At 42.4% G+C, this 17,482-nt stretch overlaps 1 protein-coding gene across 3 annotated transcripts in view; it reads right to left on the bottom strand.

The window, feature by feature from the left end:
• Window positions 1-468: 468 nt before the first annotated feature.
• RORB (RAR related orphan receptor B) overlaps window positions 469-17,482 on the bottom strand; it is a 180,607-nt gene continuing 163,593 nt past the window's right edge. For all 3 annotated transcript variants that reach the window (XM_007667023.2, XM_029055648.2, XM_007667021.3), the window contains exons 5-10: window positions 13,956-14,077; window positions 12,708-12,840; window positions 10,875-10,982; window positions 8,931-9,041; window positions 5,345-5,457; window positions 469-3,563 (exon numbers count right to left, since the gene is read on the bottom strand). In XM_007667023.2, the coding sequence (XP_007665213.1) occupies window positions 3,408-3,563; window positions 5,345-5,457; window positions 8,931-9,041; window positions 10,875-10,982; window positions 12,708-12,840; window positions 13,956-14,077 (743 nt within the window). In that variant the 3' untranslated portion in view covers window positions 469-3,407. The remainder of the gene's footprint in view (window positions 3,564-5,344; window positions 5,458-8,930; window positions 9,042-10,874; window positions 10,983-12,707; window positions 12,841-13,955; window positions 14,078-17,482) is intronic.

Raw genomic sequence — 17,482 nt, 5'->3', positions numbered from 1 at the left:
TCTGAAGTATTTTCTTCAGGATGTGAAGTGAGCAGAGAGTGTCACTCCACTGCCTCTCCTGCACTGGCCAGGGGGATGGACTTGATTGTCAAATCGAGCGAATCACTATAGGACGTGACCATGGTCCAAGATCCAAACCAGTCTCAGGATATGCCTGCACTAGTGGATACTCCCCTATGAATCGATGCCTTATTGTGGCAGGAGAGTTTGCGTACACCGATGAAACTTAGAGCTACGCCATATAGGGCTACCCTAATGGAAAGGTCTAAGCTGAAGCGTCCGACAAAGTCCAATTCACCTGTGCTGGCAGAGTCAAAGGCGGATGATCGAGTGATCAAAACGCTGATTAGAGACAACGGCAGAGACTTGAGTTTTTACGGCATGGAAGAAGGCAATGGTAAATCACTTCCGTATCTTCACCGAGAAAACTCTCTGGATGCACACACCAGAACGACTTTATGACAAAAGATGGGCGTTCTGAGGAGGGTGTGTCCATGGAGTCGCTACAGGGCGGAAATGACTCGATGGCATTTGAAGAAGAGGGATACTATTCAAGCTCACCCTCCCCCGTAAGAAAATTCCTTCCCAGACAAGCTTAGGGAAATGATCCTTTACGGATAGATCTTTGCCCTTCAAAATGAAAATTGACATTCGAACAATGGGATCCTATCCATCGGTTGCAGTTGTGACTGAAAATATCTATGTGAGACTGACAATCCATTCCATGCACTGTGGGCAAATATTGTCCTTTACTACACTGATGAGTTGGATCTTACACCAGCAGTGGGATGTAGGAGGGAAAAATCCTCAGCCAATTCATAAATTGAACGAAACTTCAAAGGCAAGATAGAAGAAACAAATAATTCCCAATGCCACTGAGCAGGAATTGAAGGCAAACAATGAAAAATACCAGGCTAACAGAACTTGGAAAACAAAAGTTTGATACAAGTTCAAAGCTCAAAGGGAGACACCAAGAACACACAATGAGTATTGCCTATCACAAGCCAATCATAAAATATATATTGCATTTGGAAACGGCTTGGTTTAATTGAGTGCCTTCTATTACCCTGTTTTCCTAGCAATCAGTAAAGTAATCTTTCCATTAGAAGGAAATATGACTCTTGGAATTAATTCTTTATACAAAGAGCTAGCTGGAGTGACATTTACACCAAAAAGAATCGAGTCCCTGTAGCAGCATAATAAGCAGTCTACAGCTGTCTGCTTAGACACTGAAGGTAATTTGGTTCAATGTAGTTAAATTAATTGAATATAACATTGGTCGTTGAGACGGAGAGTCATTATTTTAAAGCCTTTTTGTTTTTCCTCATAGGTTTAGGATTCATCAATCACTGGGGAAAAAAAGCCCCTGTTTCTATAAGGAAAGTGCTAACCCCACCATTTTCATCATCTGAGAGCAGACTTCTCACGCGTCCTGGAACTGACTTTCCATCAGCTTATCTCAGGAGCATGTAAGAGCTGAAAAAAATCTCAGGTTCCCTTGACTCTCTGCAGTGCTTCTGAAGGACAAGAACAACCGTTCAGGAAGAAAAGGCCAGTCCTCGATGACATAGTAACCTCTCTTCATTGACATGAAGGAAATATTACTTTTATTCTCTTACCCACCCACCCTCTTCCCCTTTCCCAGGATCAGATGGACCTACAAAGAAGGACCCCTGGGCAATTCCTTCTTTCTGATTGGCCAATCTGATCCCAGGGGAGGGGAAGGGGAGTATTGGTGGACCAGTCTAGCTTTGCTATCCGTGAAGTCAACTTTTAAAGGATCTTTATACAATCGGTACTCTTTAATACACTTGAAAAAGGGTGGAGCAAAGGCCTAGTGATTGACCTTGTATTTTCTGTAATGTGCGCGCTCTCTCTCTCTTTCTCTCTCTTCTCCATTTAAGCACCCTGGACTGATGTGCTATTTCTAGCTGCCTATGAGCTTGCTTGGTCTTTACTGTGCTATAGTCCTCAAAGCCTTTCAAGGCAGTGTTATATAGCAATCCAGCTTCCTGCTGCACTTTTGCAGCTATATCTCTTTTCCATATTACCAAGGGACAAAGGGGAGAATCAAATGATCTGCAATTTTTTTCCTTTTCCAATCAATCAGTCAAGCAATCAATGGTATTTATTGAGTGCTTACTGTGTGCAGAGCACTGTACTACATGCTTGGCAGAGTACCGAACGATGGAGTTGGTGGACATGATCCCTGTCCTCACATGAACCTCAAAGCTACTTCTTCAGCTCCTGGTATGTACCTTGTCCACCTCTCTGACCCAAATCATTTGTAGAGCCATATATCTTTGCCAAATAGCAAAAGAATGCCCACAGTCTCAAAAGTAGTTCCCCGTGTTTTAACTAGCAATATTTGTGGTCAACAAATTTTCTCAACTAAAAAAACAACATCAAAGACACCTTCAACTGAATGAACATTTTTTTTGATAGCTGGTGATTCAAGAAAAAAAAGTTTGCATTTTCTAATGGGGGAAACTTAAGTATTTACTCCATTTGGTCAAATACTTTATCAGCCATGGGTCTGAATCTGTGAATTTCACCTCATCCTCAGAACAGGTAGAGGGCTTTAAATTTCCTTTCTTTTTTTTTTTTTCCAGTTTGAACCATCCAGACAAGGCTTTTGTGCCATCGACACAATCAGGGCTGTTTCTTTGAAGTGACCATCTATTACATACATTTCTGTATACAAGTACTTCAGAAATGCTACTACCATCCTGTGTGTGGTAATGGATTACTAAACTCCAGTCAGCTAAGCAAAATTCATCTTGCTAACATAAAGCTAACATATAATACGAAAGGTAAATAATACAAGGGAGCCTGACTGTGCATCCTTTGCAAGTAGGCATGGGATTTTAAGCCACAATGTATGTGCATATATCAGTAATAGTTATATATAATATATCCTATACTATATATTTATTACATATATGCACAGTACTTTTCAAGACAGCTACAAATTTCCACATGCATTATCTAATCTAAAAACATAGAAATAGGTAAGTCTAATAAGTGGAATATTCTTAAATTATATTTGAACAATAAACAGCAAGAGTAATACTGTAAAGTACTGCTCTGTTCTCATTTATATCTACAATAAAATTCTATGAACAGTTGTCTCCCAAAACATACCCCAATAAAATTAAAAAAAAAGAATAAACCCAGTGTCCTATATTTGTATATTTATGGTCAGTTCAAAAAAAAAAAAAAAAAGGAAAGAGCCCCACTCAGAGGTGCATATTTACATTCTTCAAACTGTAGCGGTGAAAAATAATTCTATTAAGTGCAGGACATTCCTAGTGTTGCAGTAGTGACATTTTTCATAAGTCTTCATGAACACATTTTCTTTGTCTTAGTGATGCATTTCATGACTATGTGACATTTCTATCTTTGCTTCACTTGCAGCTGGTGGTACAGTCAGGATTAAAAAGCTCCTTGTACAACGGAGGAAACAGTGTGTTCACTATATCAGGATGAGATTGTTTGAATACCTGCAGTTTCTCTCCGTGTAAGTTGCAAAGTGCAGTAATGGTTGGTATCTTGGCTATTAACTGTAAAAGAAAGAAAAAGAGGAAGTGATTGGATTAAAATATTGGGAAAAAGTGGATATATTGGTTTTCAAGGATTCATGAACATCCCCAGTAGCATTAAATGAAATTGCCAAGTAACTAAGGGGTGTTTTATAAAAGATACATACATACCAGACTTTCTCTCACACACATACGTGCGCGCATACACACACACACACACACACACACAAACACACACACACACACTTTAGAGGTGCTCTGGCAAAAATATTAGTTTTTCTTTCTTCAGAAAAATTTGGGGCAAATTTTTATTGAGGAACTATGGAACTCCATAGAGTTTTTAAAGGGTTCAGACATTGCAAAACACTCTACCTGCGCTTCATAGTCTTGATCTTGTCCCACTTTAAGGGGGACGTCCCAGCTTGCACCGCACAGACTACAGACTTAAGGGTCAAAAAACAATAGGTCCAAATCTCCTATTTCTTTTGTTAAATGAATTGTCATAAGCCTTCTTGAAAAGTGCATTTAGAAGGGGCCACTGCCAGTGGATGTGGAACTGAGGTGACCTGCATGGTAAACCGCAAATCTATACTTCTATAAACTTTTTATTTTTAGAATGCGGCTAATGATAATTAATTTAAGTATGTATGAAATAAATGAATGTAAATCTCCTTTTATTGATGTGATTGTTTAGAAAGAATTCAAAGAAGCAGAGCAAATAGAAGATGTAACAGAGGAATGCAGTGTTCAACAGCACTCTGGAAAAACAATGCTCCAGGATGTCACTCCTGAGAAGCAGCATCTTCTGTCTGGGCACAGAAGGGACTACTGAAGAAAGCAGCAGGCAGTCACTTATTGCTCATTAATATCATGTAGTGCAGCAGGGGGATGTGCATTTCAAAGGGAGGCCAGAAGCAGCCTCAGCAGCAGTTAATGGCACAACAACTTTCCTAACAGCTGGGTAGTTGATCCAGATGCACTCAGAGTGGGAGTAGACTTTAGGATCCCAACTGTCATGAAATCCTTTCTCTGGAAAACACCCACATTGTTAGTAGGCAAGCACGAACCCATAAGGAGGGCTGCTTTAAGCTCACCCCAATATTAGGGTGAAGGACGCTGTAGTTGACAACCGGGACCAAAAAAGGACACTTTTCTTTAGGGAAAAATAATAAGCATGATCTGAAATCTTGAGGGTTGGGGCAATTTTTTGGGATGAATTTGAATTTAAGGTGGTAAATCAGTGTGGCAAGTTGTGGTGTTTTTAAATGGACTCTAATGGGAGGGAATTCACATCAGTACTTGTGATTTAAATGCTCAGGGAATCCACTTTTTCCCCCAAGTCCATTATTCACTTTTGGCCTTAATTTTCTGAAGGAATGGGGATGAGAATACCTGATAGTTCCTTGATAAATTAAAATCTCAAAGATTCCATCATGGAAGTACCAGAAGAACCTCTAGGTTCTAGGTAATATCACTGTTACCTCACATAACTCAAATAACTGCAATTTATACCACACTCTCAGTCTCCATGGACAGGACCACTTACACCCTCAAAACATCTTCCTTCTTCAGTTTGCTTTAAGGGTCACCATACTTAAGCAAATCAAGGTGTCCCTATGGGATGGTGGCTAAATTGGACACTTTAGTTCTCTTCTTCAAAAACTCAAAAGACCCACTGAGTAGCCTGTGTTCAATATTCAATAATCTCCACTTTTAAAATCTACTTCCTTAGAACTAAACCGAATCTCTTTCTGTAGGGCTTCCTGCTAGTCCTGTCAGTTTATGGCGAATAGAGGACCTACCTTTGCCAAGGTCTCATCATCAAGGTGGTTCTTCTGAATTACATGCTGAAGTGCAAAATAAATCTTCTCCTGAAGTTTCTGGACTTTCCTTGGTTCGATCAGCCAGGCTCGGTCTGATGGGGGAAAAAAGCGAGAGACAAAGACAGAGGGCCAAATAAATAGAAGGGTCCAGGTCATTGTTTTACTGTGCTAAGTTTCAGGTTCACAAAGGCCTTTGTAGTTTTCAAACATCTTACTATGCCAACTTCCCAAATTGAGTATAAATGACGCATCAAACCATGACCTAGTTAAGCACTCACTGATCTGAAACATTCTCTTAACATCTTTATTGTTTATCATCTATTACATCTTTCCAGGAGGGAATTTAGCCTTGCTTTCTGGCTTTCAAAGAGGAAATGAATGATCCACCTGAAGGGAGAAGATGCATTTTACAGGAATTGTCTTGATGTCCAGGAAATATCTTCCCTGTTACATGCTTATTTTCTTATCAGGATTTGAAATGAGGCAACTTCGCGCATCTCATATGATTAATATAAACTGAAGTGAAGCATCAAACCTCCCAGGCTTGTTTGTCGTTATTAGAGTTGTCCAGGTTGGTAGGCAGTAAAGTGTTATTCTTTTTCTAGACACTTCATGCTTAAAAGGTTAACAGGGTAAAGCATAGAAACAATGCCACAAGTTGGAACAATCTGTTTAAGTCTCCTTAGCTGAACAGAGATCCCAAATCTCCAGATCCTGGACAGATACTCATGGAAAAGAATCTGGTCATAATGCTACTGAATCCAGTTCAGGTGAGGTGAGTAACCTGATTCAGTAACTGTAGAAGTGGCAGTAATAAGGTTAGTGAACAGTTTAAACAAACCCTTATGTAAGGGTACACAAAAGCCCTTGGTGACAATTATCAGTGAGGCCAAATTAAGGACACCCTTCCCTTTACTCTCCCTGTCCCACCCTATCCCTCCACAGGAGTCTAGAACAAACTCATTTGAAGTTATTATCGGTGGAGAAGGGTCAGGATGAGACTGCCCATGGAGCTGCAACATCTCTTGGGCAGAAGGAGAAGCAGTTTTTCCTCTCACACCCGCCTGACAGTTGACTCCTGCTAAAGTTGCCCCATGACTAACAGTGATCGCTAGAGCTAAGGTGGCTCAGTGGAAAGAGCACGGGTTAAGGAGTCAGAGGTCATGGGTTCGAATTCCGGCTCCACCGCTTGTCTGCTGTGTGACCCCTGGCAAGTCACTTCACTTATTGGTTGCCTCAGTTACCTCATCTGTAAAATGGGGATTAAGACTGTGAGCCTCACGTGGGACAACCTGATTACCCTGTATCTATCCCAGCGCTTAGAACAGTGCTCGGTACATAGTAAGCAGTTAATACCAACATTATTATTATTATTAAAATGGGGACTTCAGGATACTCAGGACTTCCACCCCTCATTTCTCCTCCAGGTGTCTCCTCCTAACTTACTTTGACATGGTTCAGGCTTCCCTTTCCATAACTGATCTGGGAAAGGGGCCCTCATTTATTAAGTTGGTTAAATGGCAAGTTTGTTAAACCTCCAAAACGAGAGAATGTTTTGCTAATAGCCCATCAGAAAGTAGACAAACAGTAAAATATCTTACTGAACTCTCTCCTCCCTCACGCCTACCATATGGTTTAGAACTGGTCTGGCCCAGAACCTTATTCAGTAGAGCCAGTCAAAAGGGATAAAAGAGTTAGCAAAATATTTGGTCACATTTATCAACGAAGATACTACATTTTGTCAATTTTGTTGTGAAGAGCCTTTACAAACTTGTTTTGTGCTTTCTGTCCAGGGAAACTGCCTGGAATTCCTCTGGGTATTTTCATTTTCTAGGCACAGTCACTTAAGAAGCCAGTGATAACACTCAATAGAACCACCATTCTCCTCTATTCTGAAAGAAGTGTTGAAAAACCTGCAAGAGCTTTGTTAGAAATAACAAGGACCCAAATCCAGAAAGTGCTATAAGCAGCACTATTGGTAGATATATTGGGCATGATGACACCATTGGTCCTGGTTTAATTTTAGGAAAAAAAAATCATTTCTGCCAGAGCTTTGGGGAAGTCAGAGAACCTGAGAATTGGTCACATGACTGACTGGGTGGTAAAAGCCCCAAGATAAGGCTAGGTGGATAACAAATATGGAGACTCCCAGGAGTAAGAATTAATTAGTCAGGAATGACACACGGCAACAAGGAATGCTCCATTTTTTAACTAAAAAGCCAGCAGACACAGATTAATAAAGAATGCATGAATAACTTTCCCCTGCTACTACTCCCTGTATAATTATGGTCCTTATTAAGCCCTTGCTTTGTGCGAAGCATTGGGCCAAGCTCTTGGACGGAAGAAAGATAGTGAGATCAGACACATATCACGATCTCATATGGGGCTCATGAACTAAGAGGTAGGGAGAGAAAAAGATGCTCTTTTCCCCATTTTACAGATGAGGAAATAGTCCTAACAAGTTGCCCAAGGTTCCACAGCAGGCCATTGGCAGAGCTGGGATTAAAATTCTGGTATCCTGATTCCTAGTCCTGGACCTTTTCCACTAGGGCATGCTGCCATGCCTGCCACAGATATATTCACAATTCCCTCTCAAACATAGATTCCCATGGAAATAAAATAAAAAGGGCAGAGAAATAGGGTAAAGAAAGAGCACAGGCTTTGGAGTAAGAAGGTTTGGGTTCTAATCCTAGCTCCATCACTTTTTTTGTTTTTGATGGTATTTGTTAAGCACTTACTATGTTCCATGAACTGAACTAAGCTCTGGGGTTGCAGATGAGGTAACTGAGGCACAGAGAAGTTAAGATACTTTCCCAAGGTCACACAGCAGACAGGCGGCAGAGACGGGATTAGAACTCCGATCCTTCTGACTCCCAGGCCCGTGCTCCATCCACTAGGCCACTTGCCATCTGTGTGACCATGATCAGGTCACTTAACCTCTCTGTGTTTCAGTTTCCTCATCCGTAAACAGGGATACAATACCTGTTTTCCCTGCTACTTAGACCGTAAGCCCTGTGTGGGACAGGGACTGTGTCTAAGCAAGATATCTTACCCCAGTGCTTAGCACAATGCTTGGCACATAGTAAGCCCTTTACAGATACCATTATTTAATACATTTCTTTTAGACCTAATTGCTGATTTTCATTAGACTTCTACTTGATTTCTGCCTGCCTTAATTTTTTAGGGCATTTTTCAGTCTACTTCTCTCCTCTAGTAGAACCGAATGCTTAGAAGTCAAAGTTTGGTCCAAGCCCTGCCTGAGTTCAGTTTTATGCCATTACCAAATAGCTGGTATGCTCTCCTAGGGCCCCGGGAGATCCTGAAATATACCCGCCTCTGGATATTGGCATAGGAATGACCATATTTTGATTTGACTCTATTTCCTTTATTGATTTATGTGCTCCCCAAAGATTTAGAGGTCATTGGAAAAAATAGTATTCCTTTTAACTTCGAAATAGACCAGCCTGGGTAAGACCGACTTGTTTCTGGTAGCTGAAAAGATAAACAAATGGATGAAGCAGCCCAAGTCAGATTGCTGGCTTGTCCATCTCTCAGATTTTCCTACCTGGGGAGATCAGCACGGCCGATGAGAACAAGGCAATCTCCTCCTCAGTCAGCTGCAAGGAACACAAATTCTTTGCAAAATCAAACGCTTCATTCACCAGGTCATCAGAACCTACAGACAGAGCAGAGAAAGTCAATGAATACTTGGGGGGAGGTTGGGGAGATGTCAAGAAAGCCTCAGATTCAGGGAAATACCAAAAGATTTGCACATTGCCCCCTGAAATGGTGTCTCTTACACATATAATCAGAGTCTCATTTTTGATATCACAGTTGTAACATCCCTTCAGGTCTCATCTATAAAAGTCCCTCAAGGTAAACTGAAGAAGCCCGGAAGAACAGAGGGTATCGGAATCCTGCTGGGCTTTATACCAGGAGATCTAGAGCACTAGAGTGCTCCAAACCAATAGGCATATATATCATTCTTACTGTACTGTTAGCTGTTCTTTCACCTGCTTCAAACGTGGGTAGGGAACTGAACTTGACTTCACTGAACAAAGACCACGGCCCAGAAAAAGCGCAACATAGTTGTCATTGTGCATTTGGCTTTGGCACTCCACTCCTGCATGGATCCCAATTACCTGTTGAGTTTACGAAACTGGAAATCCAATAGCTGCCCAGACCTTTCCTCCTTTCTTGAAAATCTAGTCACGGAGACTGAAAGCTGGCACGCTGTGATTTTTGACATAATTGTTGCTGGCCAGTCCTACCAACTAATAGACCAAGGGGTGGAGGGGTGTTTGTTATCCTGCTGTGGCATATAAGGGCACAATATGGAACCCATGAAACCAATGATCTCTAAAACTTTTCCAGACACAGGCCCCGATCTGCTAATGCTCTTACTCATTTCTATGTACTGGTGGGTTGCTATATATTACACGTTCCATCAGAGATTGAAGGAGAAGCTGGTTGCCTTTATCTCTCAAGAAATAACGTACTATAGTTCCTGGGCTTTTAAAACTCTCCAGACTGTAAGGCCCAGCAAAGTATTTGAAATGAATGATGACATTAAAGGGCATCCATAAGAATTTCAGTGGGCAAAGCTTTTCCTAAATCTCAAAACTCTGGAACATGTTGCAAGTTGGTTTGCCTCTACAAAAAGTTCAGATGCCAGATCCACTTCTGCAGATCTTGATACACCAAGCCCGATTGTATCAAGCCTTGATGGTGTAGTTGAGGTGGAAACAGTCCCAAACCATGGGGTATAGGCAAACCGGGGGGGGTCATCTGGATTGAGCCTGAAAGTCAAGGCATTCACCCTATTTTCCATTTCCAAGGTGACAAGGAAAACTGGACTGATTCAGAAATCATGACTAGGAATTTCCAGTAGGATTGTATGAACACTTGAAAGTGGGGGGTGGGGGGCTAAGGGAGCAAGGGGAACACAACAAAGGAAATAAAGGAGGCCACTCTGCTGGTATCCCGGTAGGACTTTCTGAACCTAGTCACAACCTAAGTGGGTGAGCTGTCCTCCTTAAGAAATGGGATGGCTTTAGAGAAGCATGGAAATCGTCATTCGAATTTTCTTGGAAAATCTGGTACTGCAAACCTCTTCCACTTTGGGCTTTCAGTGGAGCCAATCGGTTTCCTCCCTAAGGGCCCCTGAGATGCTAAGTGCCCACAGAATGACATTTTCCATTTCCTGAACTACTGTTCGCACGCATCAAAGTTCATGTTTAGGGCAAGAAACTGCCATAACTAAACTGAAGATGTGCTACCTCAATCATGATGAGAGTATGGCAAGTGTGATACCAGCCATAGACACATCACCCACTGTATTCCCAACCCCACTGTTGCAAAGGTGTTCAGTGTCCAAAGCTGTCAGTATTCCTTCCCTTCCTCTAGTCCCTCCACTAAGGTCACTGCTACCACCAGGAAAACTGGGGGAGAGGACCTTGTGGGTAATAGTAGCACCCAGGTTCTGCATTATAATTGAAAAGAGACTTACCTAAGGCTTTGAACATCTGCATTCCTCCATACTTTCCTTCAAACAGAACAGTGTTGTTTAACGGGTTGAAGGCACGGCACATTCTCACCAAAACGACTTCCAAACAACCTGTTGTGGTAAGGAAGGAAACATAGCAACACATATATTTCTGCAGCAGGCCTTTGTAAGCTACTCTTGAAAGAAGGGCATTTTAAAACCTCAGCTGACTTTCTAAAGAAAAACAACTATGGCTCAAAATAAATGTTCTTCGACGCTCATTTGAGATGCAATAAATGTGAAAAATAATAAGTGTTCCAAGAGTGACCAAAAGTGGGGGAAGAGGGGATGATGATTGTAAAGTATAACACCTTATTTCCACAGCACTTTGACATGTCATATTTTATCTTCACAACATCCCAGTGGGGTAAGTTGTGGATAAAGCTGACTCAATTTTGTGGCTGCAGCAATCAGCAAGTGCATATGATGATGCAGATAGCACTGCTAATGGTAAACTTTAGCTCACATGTAAATATCTGATCAGTTATTAGCTTTGCCTTTGCAGTTATTTTCTTTTTGGCTTGTTATAAAATTGTCCAACATGTCCTTTTCTATGTCTACCTGCTGTGGTGCTGCCTGCTTCAGAACATAAACTCTTGGCAGGGCAAGGATGGTGGCTTAATGCAGTTGGCCTAGAGCTTTGAATGGAATATGGCATCAGGCCTTTGTGGGTTGTTAATAAAAAATATGCTCATCCCTAAATGGCTGTCTTGGCTGGCCTCGACCAAGGTTGCAGACAGAAGCAATTGCCTGGACCCATTGGGCAGAAGTGAGCCCTGGGAGGGAAACAGTGACCAGAAATTTTTCAATCTGCAAATTGTTACTTCCAATTGCAAAAAAAAAAAAAAAGGAAATAGCTTCAGTGAGTCTCTTTGGGTAGTTACTCTTCCTCTACTTGGACAGCCAAAATGTTGAAGCCATATGTACCCAATGAAAGGTTTGTTGGTGGAGGGGGGATGAGGACAGGGAAAAATTCCAGTTTTTCCTCCCAAAGCCTAATACTGCAACTGCTGTTGCTCGGATCAAGAAAGAAGCAATAGGAAAGAAAGCCTGTAAATTTTTCAGACCGTTTCTTAATAATCAAATTGGCATTGGTCGTAGACAAAGATGTGGGATCAAGAAAGCCACTTGCACTTTGTTTTATGACATAGAGAAAACACAAGTCATGAGGGCAGGTCATGGGGGTGTGGTGTTAATTTGTGCGCGTGGGTGGAACAGCACAGTGTTTCTTCAATCTACGCTGTCATAGGGAGAAACAATTCTGGAAAAAGAGTTTCTCTTTTTGTTCAGGTTACAGCGTAGATGAATTCTGTTGCTCATAGATCCTTCAGTTCTTTCTTAGTTGCTGGGGAGGGATGAGGAAGGAGGGACATGGAGAGGTGTCTCTCCCTGGCTTCAGGCTAGTCTCATTAAAATGATTGGAAATGACCACAGAGGCAGGGTGCAGTTAGTTTGGATTTGTTTCACTGAAGGCAAGTACTGGGCTTAAGCGCCAGCTCAGCAATTCTACCACCTCGACACACTAATTACTTGCACTGCCTGTCAAGCTGGGTATCTCAGCCTTCACAATTAATGGCTCACCTTTCAATAAGCAAAATTGCATTTGACTTCACAGGCAAACTGAATGAGGAGAAGGGAATTTTATTATATCAAGTTTCCTGTCGGGGTTGGATGACAATGTGGGTGGCTAAAATGAACCTCTTATTGGAAGAAGGATTATTAGAACAAACACACAGGTAAGTTTTTACCATCACTGACTCTCAAGTAGGCTTCCCTTCCCTTCTTTCCTCTGCTCACCTGACTTCAGAAGGAGAATTTGATCATTTTGACAGAGCTCCATGAAGCCTGTTATCCGCTTGGCGAACTCTACAACATACTGGATCGCGTGAGTGATCTGGATAGCACATTGCTGCCACAGAGCTTCTCTGGTCTTCAATAGAAAAACACAGAATGAGAACAAAGAAAACCCTTTGACCCCAACTAAATGACACAAAGTGGCTCTTTACGAGCTCCTCTGAATCCTGGCCACAAAGTTGGAAATTACATGGGGAGAAATGATCCCTTAATGAGAGAGGTGGGGATTTCCTCAAATATGCAAATCTTTCCAAGAGAGGAAGGGAAGTCTCATTACTTATTATACTGGTGTTAGGACCTCACTAGTGATGAAAACTCAAGCCATGGAAGTGTGGACAGAATTAAATTACAAGTGTGGGGAAACAAGCTCTTGTGCTCATGAATAAAGAGAGAAAACCATTTCTAAACCCTCATGTTATTTTATGGTACTTGTTGGCCTATTTCTAAACCTGGAATATTCTGGTAGAAAACATTTCCTCTCACCATAACTAATAGAGACTGGCTTTTTGAAGTGAAAGAAGAAATGAAACACAAGAAAATCTCCCACATTATACAGTTTAGAAAAATAGTGAACACTGGAAACAACAGTGTGTCTTTTCACAATGGACTGCAAATTAGAAGGTCATGGGCACTAATTTGGTCTGTGCTGCTGTCTTGCTGAATGACCCATGGCAGATAAGTCAACCTCTCTAAGTTTCTCCACTTGTAATGGGCTCGCCATTTGTCAATTGGGAATACCAACCCTGATATATCTCTCAGGGTGGTTGCGAGAATGTACATTGCCTATTAGGTAAATGCGAAGTACTGTTTGAAAGAGAGTTAGTATTAATATTGAATGAAATTTGATTTTTTCCTGAAAACTCTTTAACATTTAACAAGACAGGATTAAAATGGTGGAGCTTGTCTACCCGGCATTTTTTGGTCCTGATGACATGAGACAAGAACACCTAAACTGAAGAAACTATCTCAAAATGCTATTTTGCTCGTCTTCAGTGGGCAAGTTTTTCCTGTTACGAGACTGCTCATTCTTCTCCCTGACCTTGAAAGGGTTAGATCCCTTGACAGGCACTGACCAGCCAGCCACTACCACATATTCCAAACACATGAAGAGGAAGCTCGTGCATCTGATGCTGATTTATCTATGGAAATACGGGGAAAGCAAGGAAAGGCTCCCACAGCATCTCAAAGTACCTTGTTCTGATATACTTTAATTTCTTCATACGTATGGGTCTGCCATGCTAGTTGGTGAAGTTCCTCTATGGTATATTGACACGTCTCCAAATGGGATTTAATGATGTTCTGTGCAATTCGATCTGGGAGAAAGAAAAGCAGTTGGTGGATCGGTGAATAAAAATGTTCTTGCCTATGCCACCAGCTTCAAAAATGTGGAGATTCGAGAGACTTCACTGGATTCAGAAAGTATTTACCACCTTTTACTTCAAATCTCAAGACCAATTGTCAACTGGTATGCTGTTTAGGGGCAAAGCCTAGCACATGCGAAGACTCGGAGTGTTTCTCCCACACTTCCTGACCCACCCTCCTGGGTCCCTGATGAGAGTGTAAGATGAGGTGAGGAGGCAGACTACTATTATTTTTATCATCAGTTCAATTTACAGTAACTGTGCCAAGCTATTTGCTGCCAGGTCACACTAATATTCTTCAAAAATGCACACTGAAATGAAAAAACAAAATCTAAATAATTTTAGAAATCATTCAAAAATTCTGTACAAGCAGCAGAGGACACAGCCTACTGACTGAGGAGTTATCTAAAAATATATTTTTTTCTACACCCTGAAGGTCGACAAATTTAAGCTTTGTTGTAGAGCCAACTTTGGATTATCTGCTTTCATGCAGAGGAGGAGTGGCATGGATCATTCAAAACACTGGGTAAAGCAAACAGGGCTGACACAAGAAGGGTGGTAGACCAGGTCAAGTTGGCACTTCAATGGCCAGAAGGCAGAGAATGGACAAAGGGGCATTAAAGAGTGGAACTTGCCGTTGCTTTCCTACCTCTGCTCCTTGAACTGTCCCCTCCCTGGATCGAGCCCTGGAGGCGTTGGTTTCCGGGTCCAGTGCCCTTCTGGCCAAGGTCCAGGAGGGGTCGGTTCGAGGAGTGAAATTCCTGCAGCGGCAGGTAGTTCTTTTGAAATGCCTCCTCCTACCCCAGCCCAAGGCTGTGAAATGCCAGATTGCTTAGGGCTACCAAACACCCACTCTGTTGGGACTGGGGAGAGAGGCAGGGAGATCCACGAAGGGTCTTTGCCCTCGGGGGCTCTGCTGCCCACGGTGAGGGGCGGAACCCGGAAATGATGGCCCCTTCAAATTGGTGGCCCCGGGTGACCGACCACCTGTTTCACCTGCTCCGAAAACCGTCTCTGAATATAAAAGAGGAGAGGCTGCTAGGCTGCAGGGGGAGGCAGTGTAGGGCTTTTCTTGGCAGTGGGGCATGGCAGTTTTGGGTCACTGGAGGATGGAGTCAGTCACTGTTGAAGACTTTTTGGGTTGTAGTGCAGAAGGAGTAGCCTAAACTCCACACTCAACCAAAGATTTTCCTCGGCAGCACCAGATCTTAAGGTTGTCACCGAATTCTGCTACCTAGGCAGTGCACTATCCAACGATGCACGGATAGGCAAAGAAGCTAAGAAAACAGAATTAAAATGGCCAGCATAGCTTTAGGTCGATTGACAGAGTCTGGCGACAACTGGGCATCAAGCTCCATACCACGTTGAAGGTCTACAAGGCTGTCCAACCTTCTGTATGGCTGTGAGACCTGGGCCTAGTATGGAAGACACATCCAGCTTCTCGAGCCGTTTCACCAGCATCACCTCTGAACCATACTCAACCTCAGATGTCAGGCCAAGATTACCAACAACGAAGTCCTGGAACGGAGTCAGCTCACCATCACTGAGACAATGCTCACAGCAACACAGCTTCGCTGGGCAGGACATGTGAAGAGAATGGATGATAGCAGGATACCCAAGCAGCTGCTGTATGGTGAACCGAAAGGGGGCACACGCAAGCCAGGAGGGCAGAATAAATGATTTAAAGACACAGTGAAGCATAGTCTCAAACAGTGCAACAAAAGCAGTGGACTGTTGGGAGGCCACTGCAGCAGCCAGACCAGCCTGGCTGCCAGCAACCGCGAAAGGGGTTGCTCTCCTTGAACAAAGGCTTTGTGAAGATCGGGATATCAAGAGGCAGGCTCAAAAACAGAGACATGTCCTGTAGAGGATAAATGCATTAGCTCAGTAAGGAACTATCTTTACATGCATTATGTGCACAAAATTTGGAAGGGTGTTTGGGTCCCATATTGACCTTTTCAGCCACACTCACACTCATAGATAGGATCTCACTGTCAGTAGTGTTACCTCTGAAAATGAAGGCCACATATACGTGTATATATATATACACACACACACATATATGTTTATATATATGTGTGTGTATATATATACATACATATTTATAAGCAGCGTGGCTCAGTGGAAAGAGCATGGGCTTAGGAATCAGAGGTCACGGGTTCTAATCCCAGCTCCGCCACCTGTCAGCTGTGTGACTTTGGGCAAGTCACTTAACTTCTCAGTGCCTCAGTTACCTCATCTGGAAAATGGGGATTAAGACTGTGAGCCTCATGTGGGATAACCTGATTACCCTGTATCTACCCCAGCACTTAGAACAGTGCTCGGCACAGAGTAAGCACTTAACAAATACCACCATTAATTAATTAAAACAGATGAGGGGAAGCAGGCTGGCTGTGGGTGAGAGCTGAAAAATTCAGCCTTGGCTAGGCCACAGAGAGACTAAACCACTTATAGGCGATTGACAGTTGTCTGTAAAATTTTGGTGAGGAAGTTCCAGAGAGAGGGACTCTTGATGGAAATCATCCTATTTCCAGATCCCTGAAGACAGAATTTGGGAATTGTTAGCGGGAGTGCCCTAGCTGGTTAAAACTTTCATGAGGACACATGAAAAGCGAGAGAGAGAGAAAGGAGAGAGCGAGGTGAATTCTAAAGTAACTGGGTGAAAGATGGACTATGATTTGTGAGGGGTGACCCAGGAGTTAAAGTTGACTCCAGTAGTGCTCCCAGGTGCCAACTACACAGGTGCCATCAATAGGCTTTGGTCACTGGCTTGTTCCCCAGGACACATTTAGGAGATCCCTAGGACTGTTCCTGGGCATTTGTGCTCTCAACCCCTTCTCACACTGCTTCCAGTGTTTTCTTCATCCTGGATACAGAGAGAAAGCAATGTTGTAATGCAAAAGAGTGTTTGGTACACAATGTGTGAACTCGGGCCATCCCAACTGAACAGAAAAACTAAGATTGTTCTGTGGCCTGTACACAGGTGAAACCTTGATATAACTAGAGTTCATAAAGCTTTTTAAAGAGATTCACTCTAATGATGGCTGGTTATATCCAAGGCTAAATACGTGGCCTTGTGTTGCAATAGGACAGTGTTTTCCCTCACCATGAGAGACTCCTAACTATTGGCCATACATGTTCTATCGAAGTTTCACCTGTAGTTAGTTATCAAAAATATTACTGAGGGGCCAGCACAGAAAATATATCAACAATTCTGGTTTCTCAACTTAGCACATAATATTACTTAGCGTCGTTCTCAGACACTTTTCAAAGAAAAGATGCCACACAAATGAATAATTATGCAGATGGTAATACTCTGTTAAGTTGTAGCCAATCTGATTATTTTACATCCAACCA

This window comes from Ornithorhynchus anatinus, chromosome X5 (genome assembly GCF_004115215.2).
Source record: "Ornithorhynchus anatinus isolate Pmale09 chromosome X5, mOrnAna1.pri.v4, whole genome shotgun sequence".
Taxonomy (NCBI): Eukaryota; Metazoa; Chordata; class Mammalia; order Monotremata; family Ornithorhynchidae; genus Ornithorhynchus; species Ornithorhynchus anatinus.
This window is presented reverse-complemented; position numbering and strand designations above follow the sequence as displayed.